An 18066-nucleotide genomic window follows, 5' to 3' on the forward strand; every position below is an offset into this window, starting at 1 on the left:
TTACACCAGATGCAGGGCCTGATGATTCCGCTCCAGGTGACGCGCTCGAGCTCAAGTGGGAGTTCGACGAGGACTCTCAACGATACTATGTTTCCTTTCCTGATGATCAGTAGTGGAGCCCATTTGGGGGTGATCGGGACCGTGTCGCATGTTGGGTTATCTTTTATTTTGGCGCCGTAGTCGGGCCATGAGTGTTTGGATGATGTAATGTTATTTATGTACTTGATTGACGTGGCGAGTGTAAGCCAACTATGTTATCTCCCCCTTCATTATCTATATTACATGGGATGTTGTGAAGATTGCCTAACTTGTGACATATGCCTTCAATGCGATTATGCCTCTAAGTCGTGCCTCGACACGTGGGAGATATAGTCGCATCGAGGGTGTTACAACAACCCAATATTTTTCCTTGCTGTTATTTAATAAATAACTTATTTAGCCTCTGTTTGGATGTGGTTTTGTGTTTTAATTAATGTTTGTGCCAAGCTAGACCTATTAGATCTTCTTGGATGATAGTTATTTGATCTTGCTGTAATTTCCAGAAACTTTGCGTTCAGTGCCCGAATTACTAAAAATCATCAGAACATGATAAAATACTGATTCCAATTGCTGCTGATCAATAAACAAATTATATAGGTCTTCTAATTTTGGTAGATTTTTTGGAGTTCCAGAAGTTTGCGTTAGTTACAGATTACTACAGACTGTTCTGTTTTTGACAGATTCTGTTTTTCGTGTGTTGTTTGCTTATTTTGATGAATCTATGGTTAGTAAAATAGTTTATAATCCATAGAGAAGTTGGAATACAGTATGTTTAACATCAAAATAAATAAAGAATGAGTTCATTACAGTACCTTGAAGTGGTTTTATGTTTTCTTTCTCTAACGGAGCTCACAAGATTTCTATTGAGTTTTGTGTTGTGAAGTTTTCAAGTTTTGGGTGAGTTCTTTTGATGGATTATGGAACAAGGAGTGGCAAGAGCCTAAGCTTGGGGATGCCCATGGAACCCCCAAGATAATCCAAGGACACTAAAAAGTCAAAGCTTGGGGATGCCCCGGAAGGCATCCCCTCTTTCGTCCACTTCCATCGGTAATTTACTTGGAGCTATATTTTTATTCACCAACATGATATGTGTTTTTCTTGGAGCGTCTTGTATTATTTGTGTCTTTGTTTGTTAGTGTGCCACAATCATCCTTTCTGTACACACCTTTTGAGAGAATCATCTATGAACTAAAATTTGATAGAATACTCTATGTGCTTCACTTATATCTTTTGAGCTATGTAGTTTTGCTCTACGTGCTTCACTTATATCTTTTGAGCGTTATAATTTTGCTCAATGTGCTTCACTTAGATCTTTTAGAGCACGGTGGTGGTTTGTTTTAAAGAAACTATTGATCTCTCATGCTTCACTTAAATTATTTTGAGAGTCTTAATAGCATGGTAATTTGCTTAATATAAATATGCTTGGTGTTCAAGATATGTGAAATTTTCTTTTGAGTGCGTTGAATACTAAGAGAAGATTGAAGCATGATAATTGTTTTGAGATATGGAGGTGATAATATTAGAGTTATGCTAGTTTAGTAGTTGTGAATTTAAAGAATACTTGTGTTAAAGTTTGTGATTCCCGTAGCATGCACGTATGATGAACCGTTATGTGATGAAGTCGGAGCATAATTTATTTATTGATTGTCTTCCTTGTGAGTGGCGGTCGGGGATGAGCGATGGTCTTTTCCTACCAATATATCCCCCTAGGAGCATGCACGTAATACTTTGCTTTGATAACTTCTAGATTTTTGCAATAAGTATATGAGTTCTTTATGACTAATGTTGAGTCCATGGATTATATGCACTTTTTCCCATCCTTCCACCATTGCTAGCCTCTCTAATACCTCGCACCTTTCGCCGGTATCATACACCCACCATATACCTTCCTCAAAACAGCCACCATACCTACCTATCATGGCATTTCCATAGCCATTCCGAGATACATTGCCATGCAACTTTCCACCTTTCCGTTTATTATGACACGCTTCATCATTGTCATATAGCTAGCATGATCATGTAGTTGACATCGTATTTGTGGCAAAGCCACCATTCATAATTCTTTCATACATGTCACTCTTGATTCATTGCATATCCCGGTACACCGCCGGAGGCATTCATATAGAGTCATATTTGTTCTAAGTATCGAGTTGTAATTGTTGAGTTGTAAGAAAAATAAAAGTGTGATGATCATCATTTTCTAGAGCATTGTCCCAAGTGAGGAAAGGATGATGGAGACTATGATTCCCCCATAAGTCGGGATGAAACTCCGGATGAAAAAAAAGAGGCCATAAAAAAGAGAAAAGGCCCAAATAAAAAATGTGAGAAAAAGAGAGAAGGGACAATGTTACTATCCTTTTACCACACTTGTGCTTCAAAGTAGCACCATGATCTTCATGATAGAGAGTCTCTCGTTATGTCACTTTCATATACTAGTGGGAATTTTTCATTATAGAACTTGGCTTGTATATTCCAATGATGGGCTTCCTCAAATTGCCCTAAGTCTTCGTGAGCAAACGAGTTGGATGCACACCCACTTAGTTTCTTTTGCTGAGCTTTCATATACTTATAGCTCTAGTGCATCCGTTGCATGGCAATCCCTACTCACTCACATTGATATCTATTGATGGGCCTCTCCATAGCCCGTTGATACCCCTAGTTGATGTGAGACTATCTTCCCCTCTTTTTGTCTTCTCCACAACCACCCTTCTATTCCACATAGTGCTATGTCCATGGCTCACGCTCATGTATTGCATGAAGATTGAAAAAGTTTTTGAAAAAGTTAGAGTATGAAACAATTGCTTGTCTTGTCATCGGGGTTGTGCATGATTTAAATACTTTGTGTGGTGAAGATAGAGCATAGCCAGACTATATGATTTTGTAGGGATAACTTTCTTTGGCCACGTTATTTTGAGAAGACATAATTACTTTATTAGTATGCTTGAAGTGTTATTATTCTTTATGTAAATATGAACTTTTGTCTTGAATCTTTCTAATCTGAATATTCATATCACAATTAAGAAATTTTGCATTGAAATTATACCAAGTAGCACTCCGCATCAAAAATTCTCTTTTTATCATTTACCTACTCGCGGACGAGCAGGAATTAAGCTTGGGGATGCCTGATACGTCTCCAACGTATCTATAATTTTTGATTGCTCCATGCTATATTATCTACTGTTTTGGACTATATTGGGCTTTATTTTCCACTTTCATATTATTTTTGGGACTGACCTATTAACCGGAGGCCTAGTCCGGAATTGTTGTTTTTTGCCTATTTCAGTGTTTCGAAGAAACAGAATATCAAACGGAGTCCAAACAGAAAAATCCTTTTTGGAACGTGATTTTCTTCTCGGATAAGACCCAGGAGACTTGGACCCTACTCCAAGAAGTACCTGAGGCGGTCACGAGGGTAGGGGGCGCCCCCCCCCTACAGGGCGCGCCCCCTGCCTCGTGGGCCCCTCGGTGCTCCACCGACATACTCCTTCCTCCTATATATACCCACGTACCCCCAAACGATCAGAACAGGAGCCAAAAACCTAATTCCACCGCCACAACTTTCTGTATCCACGAGATCCCATCTTGGGGCCTGTTCCGGAGCTCCGCCGAAGAGGGCCGTCATCACGGAGGGCTTCTACATCATCATAGCCCCTCCGATGAAGTGTGAGTAGTTTACCTCAGACCTTCGGGTCCATAGTTATTATCTAGATGGCTTCTTCTCTCTTTTTGGATCTCAATACAATGTTCTCCCCCTCTCTTGTGGAGATCTATTCGATGTAATCTTCTTCTTTTGCGATGTGTTTGTTGAGACCGATGAATTGTGGGTTTATGATCAAGTCTATCTATGAACAATATTTGAATCTTCTCTGAATTCTTTTATTTATGATTGGTTATCTTTGCAAGTCTCTTTGAATTATCCGTTTGGTTTGGCCAACTAGATTGGTAGTTCTTGCCATGGGAGAAGTGCTTAGCTTTGGGTTCGATCTTGCGGTGTTCTTTCCCAGTGACAGAAGGGGCAGCAAGACACGTATTGTATCGTTGCCATCGAGGATAACAAGATGGGGTTTATTTCATATTGCATGAATTTATCTCTCTACATCATGTCATCTTGCTTAAAGCGTTACTCTGTTTTTAACTTAATACTCTAGATGCGTGCTGGATAGCGGTCGATGAGTGGAGTAATAGTAGTAGATGCAGAATCGTTTCGATCTACTTGTCACGGACGTGATGCCTATATACATGATCATGCCTAGATATTCTCATAATTATGCTCAATTCTGTCAATTGCTCAACAGTAATTTGTTCACCCATCGTAGAAAACTTATGCTCTCGAGAGAAGCCACTAGTGAAACCTATGGCCTCCGGGTCTATTCTCATCATATCAATCTCCATCACTTTTATATTGTTTTGCTATTTACTTTGCTTTTACTTTTTACTTTGCATCTTTATATCAAAAATACCAAAAATATTCTATCTATCAGATCTCACTCTCGTAAGTGATCGTGAAGGGCTTGACAACCCCTAATCGCGTTGGTTGCGGGTAGCTATCGCTTTGTGCAGGTACGAGGGACTTGAGCGTGGGCTCCTACTGGATTGATACCTTGGTTCTCAAAAACTGAGGGAAATACTTATGCTACTCTGCTGCATCATCCCTTCCTCTTCGGGGAAAACCAACGCAAGCTCAAGACATAGCAGCACGCGTTTCCCCCGGCCCTTGACCTCAAGGGCACTCATCTCCTGGCGTTGACTGAGCATCATGACCTAGAATACTAGCAATGATCGACCCTCGCTCGGGGGTTGCACGTCCGGAACAAGCAAAAAGAAAAGCAACCTAAGGGGGTCAAGCGCTGCTTCATGCATCGTTAAGGAGTTTCCACTAAGTACCCTTTACATCCCCGCGGTGTTACATTCAAAATGTCACCAGGAAAAAAGAAGAAAGGCGTCCTAAGGGGAGGCGGCAGCCTCGTGCTCCTCGGCTCCGTGCTGGCCTTCGTGGTTGTCGAGGGCGAACCGCGCGACCAGATCATCTACATGATCTTCCACCCACTCCCCTAGGGCATCACAAATTACCCTAGGGACGGGGTCGATCACGGCCTCGAAGTCAAAATCGGGATCCTTGTGAAGAACATGGCTGAAAACATGCGTCGACGCCTGCGCGAGGAGGTCGCGGCTTTCCTCGTCGTCGAGCCTGCGCACCTTCTCCGTGCTCCCTTCAAGCCGCTCCACGACCCTGGTGAAGAAGGTGAGGTCTCCGACGTCCTCGGGCACGAGCGGGCTGGACACGCTCTCCTTGTAGATAGTGCGTAGGGCGTGACTAGCCCGCCGATCGAGGTCTTGAAACATCATGGAGCACGTGTCCTGCAGGCCCCGAGCTTGATTCGCCTAGTCTGTCGCCCGCTCCACCAGGGAAGCGACATCCCCCATTGCTGATAGAGGGATACCGGCTCGGTTTCAGCTGCGGCTTGGGCGTCGAGGGTAGCCTTCTGGCGCTTGTCCGCCCCGACCAACTTCTTCTTAAGGCTATCATATCGGCCTTCAGTTCATCGCGCCGGGTGCAGAAGCGAGTCTCGTGGAGCTTCAGCTTCTTGTGATAGTCCTTGGCAAGAGCTCAACGGGCCCCCGTGATCCCCTGTTGATCTTCATCTGAACCTTCGCCTCCCAAGAGGCCAGGGCGGCCTCGGCGGTCATCACTTGGCACTCCATCACCTCCAGCCGATCGGGCTCCAGGTTCAGCTTGGACACCACCAGCTCCAGTGCCTCCTCTAGGGCTCGGAGCCCCACTTAGTGGACTGACAACCCTTCCGCGGGAATGGGCACAATGGCTTCGCGCTCCCAGGCTTGCCGCTCCAGGGCTGGGATGGAGGCCAGGAGCTCCTACTCGCACTTTTCGGCGGCCTCGCGCCACCGGTCCGTGGCCTCGGCCTCGTCAAAGGCGCGGTCGCAGGCTTCTTTGGCCGTGGCGGAGGACTCCTCATCCTTCAAGCGAGTGGCTTCGTGTTGGAGGCGGCTGAAGTTGATGGCTACTTCGAGCTGGAGCCACCCATGCGCCAAGCGCAGATGCTCGACCTCGAGGTGCGAGTCGACGTTGTAGAGCTCTGCCTCAAGCCGGTCCAATGCGCCCTCGTGTCCTGAAGAAGGCCATGCCAGACAGCGCTATGGCCGCGCGCGAGCTCCAACACTCGGCCAGGACCTTGTTCCACGCTCCCGGCCGTGACAGAGGCCCGGGAAGGCCCGGCCGCGCTGGGCGGGGATCCGAGGCCAGCCGACCCAACGCCCACTTCCCGGGCCTGAAGCACGGGCCTGCGCGAGCCGGATGTCAGGCCACCCATTGGCTCGCTACGGACCCGAGTGCCGCCGAGGGATAGTGGGATAAACGATGGCACCACCCATGCAAGCCTGATGTCGCCCCCGTCAAAGGACGTCGGGGCCCCGGGTCGAGGACCGCCAGCGGTCGCCTTGGGAGGAGCGCAACTTCTCTGGTGTGCGTAAGCTCAGCCGCCGGGCTCGCAGGGGGGCGTAGCTGTTGAGCACCTCGAAGCCCCCAGAATGGACAACGGGACCATCCTCGCCCCCTTCGCCTAGAGGAAACCAGAGAAACAAGGGCTCAGGAAGGCTTGTCGAGCGAAGGTCGGGGAGACTAGAGTACTTACTCATAAGTGGGGACCCATTTCCTTCTCTTCAAGGCCCGCAGGGGCGAGCCGACACTGCCCTCAGGCCGCCTCTTCCTCGAAGGGACACATACCCTGGGGGTTGGTGCCGTAGGGTATACCTGGCCACCCTGTGCGCCCGCGGCGATGGCCACATCCCCCGGCGGAGGACCGCCACCACCGTATAGGGACGAGTCGGCTCACGACAGACGGTTCGGCATGCCCCCTGGTCGCCCCCAGGAACACCTCACCCCTGAGGCCCTCGGGGGCTGGAACCACCAGGAAGGGGTTGTCACGAAGCCCCTCACGGCCCTCGGGAGGCAACCCCCATTCATTGAAGCAAGGCATCCCCCTGGCGAAGTCCCTCCCGTTCGTGTAGTTGTACAGGGGGAGTCCCCCATCAGGAAGTGCGCTGGCTCCCCCACCGGTCAGGAGGCGGAGTATCCCATTCAGCATGCTAGGAGGCAGGGAGGTCTCCTGGAGCCTCATGGGGTCTTCGTGGCTGGTGAAGGCCCACATCAGGCGAGAATGACGTTGGAGTGGGGCGATCCGCCATTGGACGAACTCCCTCACCACCATCGCCACCGTCACGCTCGCCGCTCTCAAGTCAGCCAGCCTCGCGGAGACCCGCGTGAGCCATGGATCGACAAGCCTCTCGTGCGTCCATTTGAAGCTCAGCATCGCCGGGGACGATGGGGTTTGGAGCAGGGGGCTATACTAGGACGCGTGGACATACACCCACTGCCTCCGGAAGCCCTCTGAAGCGACAAGCAGCAGAAGCATTGCTCACCGGCAGTCAGCCGCAGGAAGAAGAAGTGGTGGAGCAATGCCCCCGAGGGGGCAATGCCTATGAAAGCCTCGCACAAGAACGCGAATGCAGAAAGGAGGTGATGGATTCCGGGTCAAAATGTAGCACGTGGACCTGGTAGTGCGATAGCACAACATTGAAGAAGTCTGAAAACGGGGGCAGTAAGCTGGAGGAGAAGCCATGAAGGAGGGCAATGGTGGTCACTTCCAATTCGGTGGTAGACCGTGAAGCCGGCCAGATCTTCGTCGCCTTCCACTCGTTGGAATCGGTCGCGGTCACCGGGAAGACCTTGTCCAGCCCCTCGCGGTTGAGCGCGGTGAATCGACCAAGGGCGGGGGCCGGCCCCGTCTGGCGGACCGCCGCCGTTGTGGCCTTGTGTCCTCCCACTCCGACGGGGTATGACAACACAAGATCTAGGTGGCGAGCCACGAACTTGTGTGAGAAGAAAGGGGTGTAAGGCGAGCGCGTAGTGGAGTAATGATGGCCCCGCCACACGCGCCAGACTTTTGTCAGTCTGGGCAGTTGCCGAGGCAACATGAGGGAAGTGGGGGCGTCCACGCCCTATCGAGCACCATGCGTCAAGCCTGGTGCACAGGCGATTGGGGCCCGCGTCGCTTTGCCATCCCCTCGCCGCCTTCGCCTCGAAGACAGGCCGAGCGCGCCTCAGGCCCGGGGGCTACTCGTTTGACCATTCAACCTTGGGCCCTGGTCGCTCGTGCCTGACGACATCAGATACCTTGCCTACTTCACCAGGGTCGTGGAGCGGCTTGAAGGGAGCGCAGAGAATGTGCGCAGGCTCATGGACGAGGAAAGCCGCGACCTCCTCGCGTAGGCGTCGACACGTGTTTTCAGCCATCTTCTTCGCGCCGATCCCGATTTCGACTTCGAGGCCATGATCGACCCCGTCCCTAGGATAATTTTTTATGCCCTGGGGGAGTAGGTGGAAGATCACGTAGATTATCTGGTCACACACTTCGCCCCCGACAACCACGAAGACCAGCACGGAGCCGAGGAGCACGAGGCTGCCACCAGTGATGATGATGACGTCTTTCTTCCATTTTCTTACTAACATTTTGAGTGTAATCCTGTGGGGATGTAATGGGTACTTGGTGGAAACTCCTTAACGATGCATGAAGTAGCGCTGGACCCACAGCCCCTGAGCGAGGGTCGATCGTCGCTGGTATGCTGGGTCATGATGCCCAGTCAAGGCCAGGAGATGAGTGCTCCTGAGGTCAAGGGCCGAGGGCAACACGTGCCTGCTGGCTCACTTAAGAGCGTCGCACAAGGATCCAGGCACCAAAGTCTTGGTGAGGTGTGTGTAGGGGTGGCCCGAACGCAGGCATCAGCCGCGCCAAATGTCGGAATCGAGGCTTCGCGGACCCAAACAAGGTTCGAACTCTTGGGGCGTGCGAAGATCTAGCCTAGCTGCAGCCCCAAGCTCACCGCCTCATGGCTTGCCCTCGTCGAGTTCATGCGAGCGGGGAGAAGAGTGGACATGGTCATTTACCCAGGTTCAGGCCATCTTACGGTGTAAACCCCTACTCTTGTTTGTGGTGGATTGCCTCGCAAGGAGGATGAGTATGAACTAGTACAAGTGGTGAACTGCCTCGTGAGGGCTCGAGGATCCCCCTCTCTATGGTGGAGACTAACCTTTATTTATACTAGCATTGGTCCTCTTCCCTCATAGCTTAGGCGGGAAGGGATTTCACAACAGCCAATTTGAAAGGGGACAGGAGTACACCCTATCCTGACTAAAGTTCTTCTTCTGCAAAGCTTCTGGTCGTGACACAGTGGTGGGCTCGGCGATGACATCGGCCCTGCCGAGCTCGTGGTCTTGGTCTCGTTGCACAGGAATGGAAACCTTTGGGGGATTCCTCGAGAACCCGCGTACGTCCTTGCCTCCTTAACATGAAAGAGGAAACTGCCCCGAGCTACGCCTGCTCGCATCCGCCTGGCCTTGGTCGTCATGACTCACGTCATCGCGCGCCTCGTGAGGTGAGGTACTTTCATAGAGATCTTTGCTCCTCGGGAGGCAGGCTCGAAAGCTGCTCCTCGGGAGGTCTTGGTGTTGTTCTCCTAGCGAGGCAGGGGCCCTCGCGAGGGTCTTGTCCGTGAAGTCTTGTAGTTGGGACGTGTTGGGCCATCGAAGGAGCCACGTGTTGGGCCGTAGGCAGGCGGGCCTGGGTACCCCCGATCTCAGAACACCGACAATCTGCTCGGTAAGTAAATACCCAACAACCGAGCGCACAGAGGCACGAAGACTTCTGACACGTAGCAGATACTGGCAGCTCTTTTCCGAGTTTCTCGTCCACAAACGCCGGAGCGACCCGCCCTCCTGACCTTGGCTCTCTTGCCCTGACGCGCGGTCCTCGTTCATCGGCCGTTTCACTGGGCGCACGAACACCGGGTCTTCTCATCCATTCCACCGCAGCAAGCCCGTCTATAGCTGGCCAAATGGGCCGGGCCTGGCATGCCGACCCGCAAGCACGCTGGCACGACACGTGATGGGCCAGGCCCGACACGCTCTAATCGGGCCGTGCCAGGCATGCGGCCCACCTTGGGCCATGCCTGGGCCTGAAGGCTGGGCACGCGGGCCGGCACGACACGGCCCGTTTATCTTTTTTATTTTTTATCCAGATTATATATATATATATATAACACATAAAAAACAACCGAGCAGGCCAAAATCAGCCCAAGAAACAAACCTAGCAGGCCATCAGGCTAGTGGGCCAGCGTGCCTAGCGTGCCATCGGGCCGGCCCGTTTGGCTCCTGGGCCGTGCTTGGGCCGGAGGGGGCAGAACGCGGGCCGGCACGGCACGGCCCGACTAATAATCGTGCCATGGCGGGCCGGGCCGTGCCAGGCACGATTAAGATGGGCCGTGCCGTGCCGTGCCGGGCCGGCCCGTTTGGCCAGCTATGAGCCCGTCCTCCGCAGACGAGAGAATTTACCATGTACACCATTAGGTGTTTCGTAAATTGCATAAATAGCCTTGCACCCATCATTGTCTCGCTTCGCGCACAAAGCTCTCTTCGATGCTCCAGTCGACTATGAACTTATATGCGAACTCGTACAACTTAGGGGGTGTTCTGGAAATGTTGTTTCCCGCAAGAAAATATCCTTTTCTTCCCCTGCTTGCTCACCCCCACTCTCACGGTCTCACCTCGCTCCTCTTCACTTCCTCCCTCGGCTTCGAGTTTTTTTTCTTCCCTTTTTTCCATTTCGATTTCCTTCTTCGTCGAGTTTGGGTTGGATTAATCCCCGACCCAAACCCTAATAATCGATCTCCCTGACCCGGGACGACGGCCCGGGGATCGATCGCCATGCAGCAGAGGATGAAGCAGGCGGCGGCGGTAGCGGCGCAGCAGCAGCAGCAGATGATGCAGCAGGCGCTACTCATGCACCACCACCAGCAGCAGGCGGCGGCCGCGGCGGCCGCGGTGCCGCCCATGTTCCCGCCGCACCACGCGCACCCGGGTCTCCTCGCCGCGCCGCATGTGGGCTCCTTATCTTGCTCCCCCGTGGTTACTGCTCGCTCGATCGCTTTCGTCTGCGCTGGGTTGGTGGCCTCTGGAGGTGTCTGGGGTTCCAGGTGTGGGGAGTGCGGTGTTTCCCGTTCCCGCGGTGTCGGTGACAGCTAGGGGTTTCGCTGGCATGGCTCCGTGTTCTAGGGTTGGAGTCTCTCATTTTGGTTATTCGGTTCAAATGGTGGGGATTTGGTTGCTTCACTGTTGCGATTTTTCATTTCGTCGGTTCCTCTAGGGAGTCTATTAGTTCTCTTCGCTGTGAGCTTGCTCGTCAGGAAAACTTTAGTTTGTCTTATGTTTTGTTTGTCGAATTAGGGTTTTGATCAGACCGGGTCGTTTTTGAGTGGATTTCACATCTCTGGTATTGCAAGCTAAGTAGCTACTTTACCAATTATTTGTTTTTTTACTACTTTTTAGAGGAGTTATGCTTGAGTACGCCGCGTGGAATTAGGTGCATGTGGTTGTGATTTACAATTAAGATTACGGGCAGGTTTAATGAGTGACAATAGTGAGATAAATATGTTTGTGTTAGAGTTTATGTGATATTGTAAGCGCCCTAGTGCTAAATACTTGTTAGTTTCTTAAATGTGAAGTGGAAAATATGCAGTGAGAACTGTGAATGAGCTCGTAAGGTCTGTGAAGGTCAGGTGAAATTTGTCTGGTGACTGCTAAACAAGTCACCATTTAGAGATGTGGGTTACGTTTTGGTTGTCTCTGATCATAAATAAGTGCACATTTAGTGGTGACTGAAATGTGAATGTACCATAATTATGCTCATTCCTTTTCCTTCTTTCATCCTGTTTGTCAGTTCAGAGGGTACTCCAATTTTGAGTTTTGGTGCATAGGTTACATTAATGCTGAACTCCATTTATTCTACTCCCTCCGATCGATATTACTTGTTGCTCAAACGGATGTATCTAGCACTGAAATACAACTAGATACATCCGTTTGAGCGACAAATAATATGGATCGGAGGGAGTATTAATACTTGCATGACATGTTTTCTTATACATGTAGCTGTTCCAAGTGCTAGTTAGGATGTGTTTGGTTGAAGGTGTCATATGAATGGGTTGGGACCGTCCAATTTATTTGGGATTGAACCATTCAATTCATGCGTTTGGCTGAATATAAGAGATGAGCTAATTATTTAGGACGGGACCACCAGTCATGCTCACATAGTCATGCATGCAAAGCGTGGCCATTTGATTCGACCGATTTGGTTGGGTGGAACGGTTCAGCATCTTCAAGGCATATTCTCTTTTTTTGACTTGAACCATTCATGTGCTTTATAACCAAACATGTCTATTTTTTGAACGATCCCAACCCATTCATGACCACCCTTGTAACCAAACGCACCCTTAGTGAATCCGTTTGCATATCTAAGAGTCAGTTGTGCAAAGCTCTGGTAAACATGTTCAAAGTAGATGCGTTTTCCAATAGTGCAGCACTGCAAGTGCTGCCTTTCACTGAGTACAGTTAAGTGTGTCTTTACATGTCGGTAGTATTGTACAGCGATTTCTTTCAGCTTGTCTCCGCACATAATTCAGTAACTGCAAGAAATCCACAGGAAAACTAAAATGAGTAGAAAATGGTGGACATTGGTCTTCCTGCAATGCTCATTTGGGGAATCGTGCATGCAGCGACATATTGTAGATCTGTACAGCGTTCCTGAATCACGTGTCCTCTGGACCAGGGGTCTAGCTTGGTCTTCATTGCATACCTTACTGCATTCGTATTGTTTTGTTTGATTTTGATTTTTGATATTACATATTTTCACTTCTACTGTTTGTTTGGCTCTTATTTTCCTTTCAAAATGTTAGGGCTGTATTCTTTGTTTGTGACACCCGTAATTTTGCAGATAGAGCCCATCGTTAGTGGGAACCTGCCTCCTGGGTTTGATTCAAGCACATGCCGCAGTGTGTAAGTGGTTGATTATTTCAACCTTCTAGTTATCTCGTGCCGTCTTACTGAAATTAAATATAAAATTGTACAAAACACGATACTTCTTTGTAAAATGTGTGCCCTGTCTCTTATAGTAAACTCCAATTAAATATAAAATTGTACAAAACATGATACTTCTTTGTAAAATGTGTGCTCTGTGTCCTATAGTAAACTCCAAACTGGATATGTTCTAGGACTGCGGACTGCCTGATGACATGTATCAAGTTCTCTTCTGCTTATTTGTACATCAAACTGCACATCATTTCCTTATGTTACTCACTACTCAACATTATTATTCTGAATAGGTATGTTGGCAATATCCATCTTCAAGTCACAGATTCACTACTGCATGAAGTTTTCCAGAGTATTGGTCCAGTTGAAGGGTGTAAGCTCATTAGGAAAGAAAAGGTAACTTGTGCTCTTTAAAAATAGATGCCATTGTGGTACTTTGTATTTGGTGCAAGTTTAAGGCATTTATTCAATAGTATCAGATAATGCTGTGTGTTACATTCTGGCACGATGTAGACTGCCACCCGCAATGCATGCTCTCAGACAGAAGGATTTATGGTATCAATAGTCAATATTTGATTTGTTGGTTTAACAGTGTTTATTTTTGGATCTCAGAACCCTACTGTGTGAAAGCTGTAAGGGACTGTTTTGGACCATTTGTTTGAATTGGTATGGTAGATAAATGCCATCAAACCCAGTTCTGAGCAACTTCCTGCAAGGAAGCTTTCTGATGTTGACTGACTGCACAATCAACAAATGCTCACATGGGATAGGTAGATAAATAACTAATTTGGCCTCTTGTTAGGACTGTTAACTTGATATTTTAGTGATGCCGTCTTCTATCTCTTGAAAAAAGCGTGCTGCATTTTTGTTTGTGTTATTTACTTAGTTCACCACTACAATTCGTTGTAGAACAGCTAATGCTGAATTAGTCATATTATTTCTGTTAATATTTTATCCATCTTTGTTCTTATCATCTCGCAGTCATCTTTTGGTTTTGTTGACTATTATGACCGTAGATATGCTGCAATTGCTATTGTGTCACTCAATGGTAGACAACTGTAAGTGTTTTCTTTCAATATTAATTATCTATGAACAGATATTAATGCAGTGTCCCATGTTCGACATTAACGTTTCTTATAATACTGGATAACCAGGTTTGGCCAGCCAATAAAAGTCAATTGGGCATACGCAAGTACCCAGAGAGAGGATACATCAGGTCTGGTACTGAAATATGGTCTAAATGTTCCATTATATATACTTGTTTTTTTTTTCCAGTGTATGTGCATCCTTTTAGATTTGAGACTGTTATAACTGAGATCTGTATGGCTGTTTATTCTTGCAGGCCATTTTAACATCTTTGTCGGGGATCTTTGCCCGGAGGTTACGGATGCTGCTTTGTTTGCTTTTTTTTCGGCATATTCTACCTGTTCGTAAGTGTTAGATAGCTCTGTGTACTTCATCCCATTTGTACAGTATATTCTGCCTTACCACTTTAGCTTGGTAACTTGTGCAGAGATGCTAGAGTTATGTGGGATCAGCAGACTGGACGATCTAGAGGGTTTGGTTTCGTTTCTTTTAGGAATCAGCAGGTAGTGTCACCATGGCAACTTAAAACATTAGTCTGGACTCAGAACTAATGTTGAGTTTATATGAACTGCTATTCATCATCTTCCTTTGTTATTCATTGACAGGATGCACAAACTGCCATAAATGAGTTGAATGGTGCGCTCCCTATGTCTAATTCTGGAGTTGACAAATCAGCTTCAGTGATGTGATGATAATGTATGTTTGTTTTTCTTGTGTTCAGGAAAGTGGCTTGGCAACCGCCAAATTCGTTGCAATTGGGCGACGAAGGGCGCTAATGCTGGTGAAGAGAAGCAAAGTACAGACTCCAAGGGTATGGTGGAATTGATAAACGGCTCATCAGGTGAATCTATATGCACTTGTTTCTTAGGTATTTGTTTTAATTTAAGGTTATATGATATGGAACAATCGGCTTGCAACAAGTTGAACTATTAGTTATCATTATTGTGGGAGTTTAGGTTTCTAATCTTTATCTATTACCCTTGGAGTTGAATTTACTTCATAGTCTGTTACATTTGCCAACTCCACTTCAACATAAGGGTTCCAGTCTTAATCCTTAGCAGAATAGGAATTAAAATAATATTTGCTTCGCACAGAATCTAGCCACATAACCTTGTGAAATCTTTTGTGGTAACTACGACTAGCGAAGTAATTTCATTGTTCCTGTTTTACAGAGGCTGGCAAGGAGAATGCAAACGAAGATGGTCCTGAAAATAACCCACAGTATACAACTGTTTATGTTGGCAATCTTCCCCATGATGTACTTTCTTGATTCCTGTTCTTTTGCATTGTTCTTGTTTGCTCATCACTAACTTGTCAATTCTGTTTATTAGATCAACAGCAATGATGTGCATCGATTTTTCCATTTACTCGGGGCTGGCTCAATTGAGGAGGTCCGTGTAACACGCGATAAAGGATTTGGCTTTGTGAGATATAGTACCCATGAAGAAGCTGCACAAGCAATACAGACGGGTAATGGCCAACTTATTGGCGGGAGGCAGATCAAGGTACTCTCTTTAGACATTGACATCCCCACCAATGAATTCCATTTCTCTTGGTTACCTTAGTTCCTCGGATGTAACAGAGGATAAAAGGGTTTTAGTGATTGAGTTTTCATATCATGCAGTGCTCTTGGGGAAGCAAACCAACTCCACCAGGGACAGCATCTGCGCCTCTGCCTCCTCCGGCATTAGCGCCATACACCCCTGGCGTGTCAGCAGCTGACCTCATCTCCTACGACCGATCCCTTGCTCTGAGCAAGATGGCTGCCGACCCGGCCCTGATGGGTCAGCACGCCGCCCTGAGGCAGGCCGCGATGGATATGGGCGCCGGCGCCCGCAAGGCCATCTTTGACGGGGGCTTCCAGAGTGTCAACCCTCAGCAGCAGCAGCAGCTCATGTACTACTGAGTGTATGAAGCAAGTATGCTGGCGACGGAGGGGATTACAACACCCTCCTTCCTAATGTATATACATATATGGTAGATGAAGCCTCACCAGGGCCTTTTCTTCTGTTATTACTAGTCCAACATCGCAATTAGTAATCTACTATCCTTCAGCTGTTAATGCTCCGGGTCGCCGGCTATATATAGCACCAATGTACTAGAACATACGTATCCCTGACGTGTTTTGGGCAATTCTTATTTTTAATAACTACTCCCACTGATCCAAAATAATTGTCAGTTTTGAACTAAGGTTAGTCCAACCTTAATTCAATACTGCAACACTTCTTATGGATAGAGCTAACCTTAATTCAAAACTGTGACGCTTATTTTGGATTGAAGGGAGTAGCATATATGACCATGTGTTACAACGGGAGAAAAGAAAATGATGTGCTCAGGTGTGGAGTAAATGCAGGTTGTGATGAACCAGGTGTTGCAACGGGAGAAAAGAAAATGATGTGCTCAGGTGTGGAGTAAATGCGGGTTGTGATGAACCAGGTGTCGGGTTGAGGATAAGGCTCGTCATAGTGGGGAGTAACTTATAGTATAAGGCTCGTCATATCTATGACACTAGTATAAGTTACTACCTCTATAGTGCAAAGTAATTAAGTAATAGTGTCATAGTGGATATGACATTAGTCTAAGTTACTATCTTCATAGTGCAAAATAATTAAATAATAGTGTTACAGATGGTTTCATTTATTAGCTCATAGACTCATTTTGCCTCGGAAAATGCTATGTTACAGTAACATATTATGTTACCACAAGCACCTCTTTCCTTATTAAATACTTGCCACATAAGCAAAATTGTATTGAGATGTGTTAAGTTACTACCTAAGTTACCCCACTATGGCTAGTCTAAGGTCGCTGGTGACAGATTTGATGGATCTATTGATAGCATGGATCTTTGGGCGCTAGTTCGGGACATGGAACATGATTTATAGTCTGAGGTAATCCCATTGGAAGAACTTGTAAAATACGAAATTGTGGTCACTTAACTTGTCTTAGAGCGACTCTAGTAGACCCCGCATCCCGTCGGTTCCCAAAACACATTTGCAGTTCGCGCAAAACCACTTTTGCAGGTTGGCACAGATGTAGACTCCCAAACAGATCCGTAAAAAAGTATATTCACGAAATATATTAGTTTATGGGTCGGTTTTGTGGGGTTTGCTCTTTGCGCCGCTGCATCTCGCATATCATCGGTCCGCAAATATCAAATCCAACATAATTCATCAATCGAAAACAAACTGAATTATTCAAATCAAACATAATACAATAATCATCCGCATTACAAATAATTATTCAAATCACCGTAGCAAACTTAAATAATGCAATACAAAACTTGTCATGAATACAAATACAAATGAATACAAAAATTAGTCACTGTCCAACCCTTTGCCAATGGTGCTCAATGAGATCCTCCTGAAGTTGAAAGTGTGTGTCTGCATTTTCAATCTTCTTGTATGTCTCAAGAAAAGCTCTAATGCAGTTTGGGTCTCTAACTGGTTTGACACGGCTACTCACATTGTCGTAAAAGAATTCTAAGTTCATTCCTCTCTCATCTTCAATAATCATATTGTGCAGGATAACAGAGCATGTCATGATGTTCTTCAAGGTTTTCTTATTTCAAAAACGAGCAGGACCACGGACAATGGCGAACCTAGATTGCAAAACACCGAATGCTCTTTCAATGTCTTTTCGGGCTGCCTCTTGCACCCTTGCAAATTCACATTGTTTCTTTGTTTTGGGTTCTTTGATGCTCTTGACAAATGTGCACCAAGGAGGGTATATACCATCTGCAAAATAGTACCCCTTTGTGTATTCATGTCCATTGATAGTGTAGTTGCAAGCAGGAGCATCACCACTAGCAAGCCTAGCAAACAAATGAGACCGTTGCAACACATTGGTATCATTGAGAGTGCCCGGCATACCAAAAAAGCAATGTCAAATCCATAAATCCTCGGATGCTATGGCCTCTAGCACAATTGTTGCATCACGAGACTTGCAACAACACATCCCTTGCCAAGCCTTGGGGCATTTTTTCTAATTTCAATGCATACAATCAATGC

General features: G+C 47.1%; 1 protein-coding gene and 1 pseudogene across 1 annotated transcript; one reads left to right on the forward strand and one right to left on the reverse strand.

Annotated features, from left to right (window-relative positions):
* Window positions 1-4983: 4983 nt before the first annotated feature.
* LOC147975629 (uncharacterized) lies at window positions 4984-7367 on the reverse strand (annotated as a pseudogene).
* A 3273-nt stretch (window positions 7368-10640) lies between these two features.
* Window positions 10641-16208, forward strand: LOC125527009 (oligouridylate-binding protein 1B). Its single transcript, XM_048691587.2, has 12 exons — window positions 10641-10990; window positions 12879-12940; window positions 13267-13369; window positions 13955-14031; window positions 14128-14189; window positions 14316-14403; window positions 14487-14562; window positions 14665-14695; window positions 14781-14900; window positions 15232-15317; window positions 15391-15564; window positions 15684-16208. Exons 1-12 carry the CDS (start codon window positions 10817-10819, stop codon window positions 15963-15965), a joined length of 1335 nt encoding a protein of 444 aa, XP_048547544.1. The 5' UTR covers window positions 10641-10816; the 3' UTR covers window positions 15966-16208.
* The last annotated feature ends 1858 nt before the right edge of the window (window positions 16209-18066 follow it).

This window comes from Triticum urartu, chromosome 4A (genome assembly GCF_056163025.1).
Source record: "Triticum urartu cultivar PI428250 chromosome 4A, HENAU_Tu73, whole genome shotgun sequence".
Classification (NCBI taxonomy): domain Eukaryota; kingdom Viridiplantae; phylum Streptophyta; class Magnoliopsida; order Poales; family Poaceae; genus Triticum; species Triticum urartu.

Bases quoted from the DNA above. Each gene is read 5' to 3' on its own strand.
- LOC125527009 (XM_048691587.2), top strand. From the start codon at position 10,817: ATGCAGCAGAGGATGAAGCAGGCGGCGGCGGTAGCGGCGCAGCAGCAG. The intron at 13,370-13,954 runs GTAACTTGTGCT...ATCATCTCGCAG, and splicing joins AGCTCATTAGGAAAGAAAAG to TCATCTTTTGGTTTTGTTGA. The intron at 14,404-14,486 runs GTAAGTGTTAGA...TAACTTGTGCAG, and splicing joins TCGGCATATTCTACCTGTTC to AGATGCTAGAGTTATGTGGG.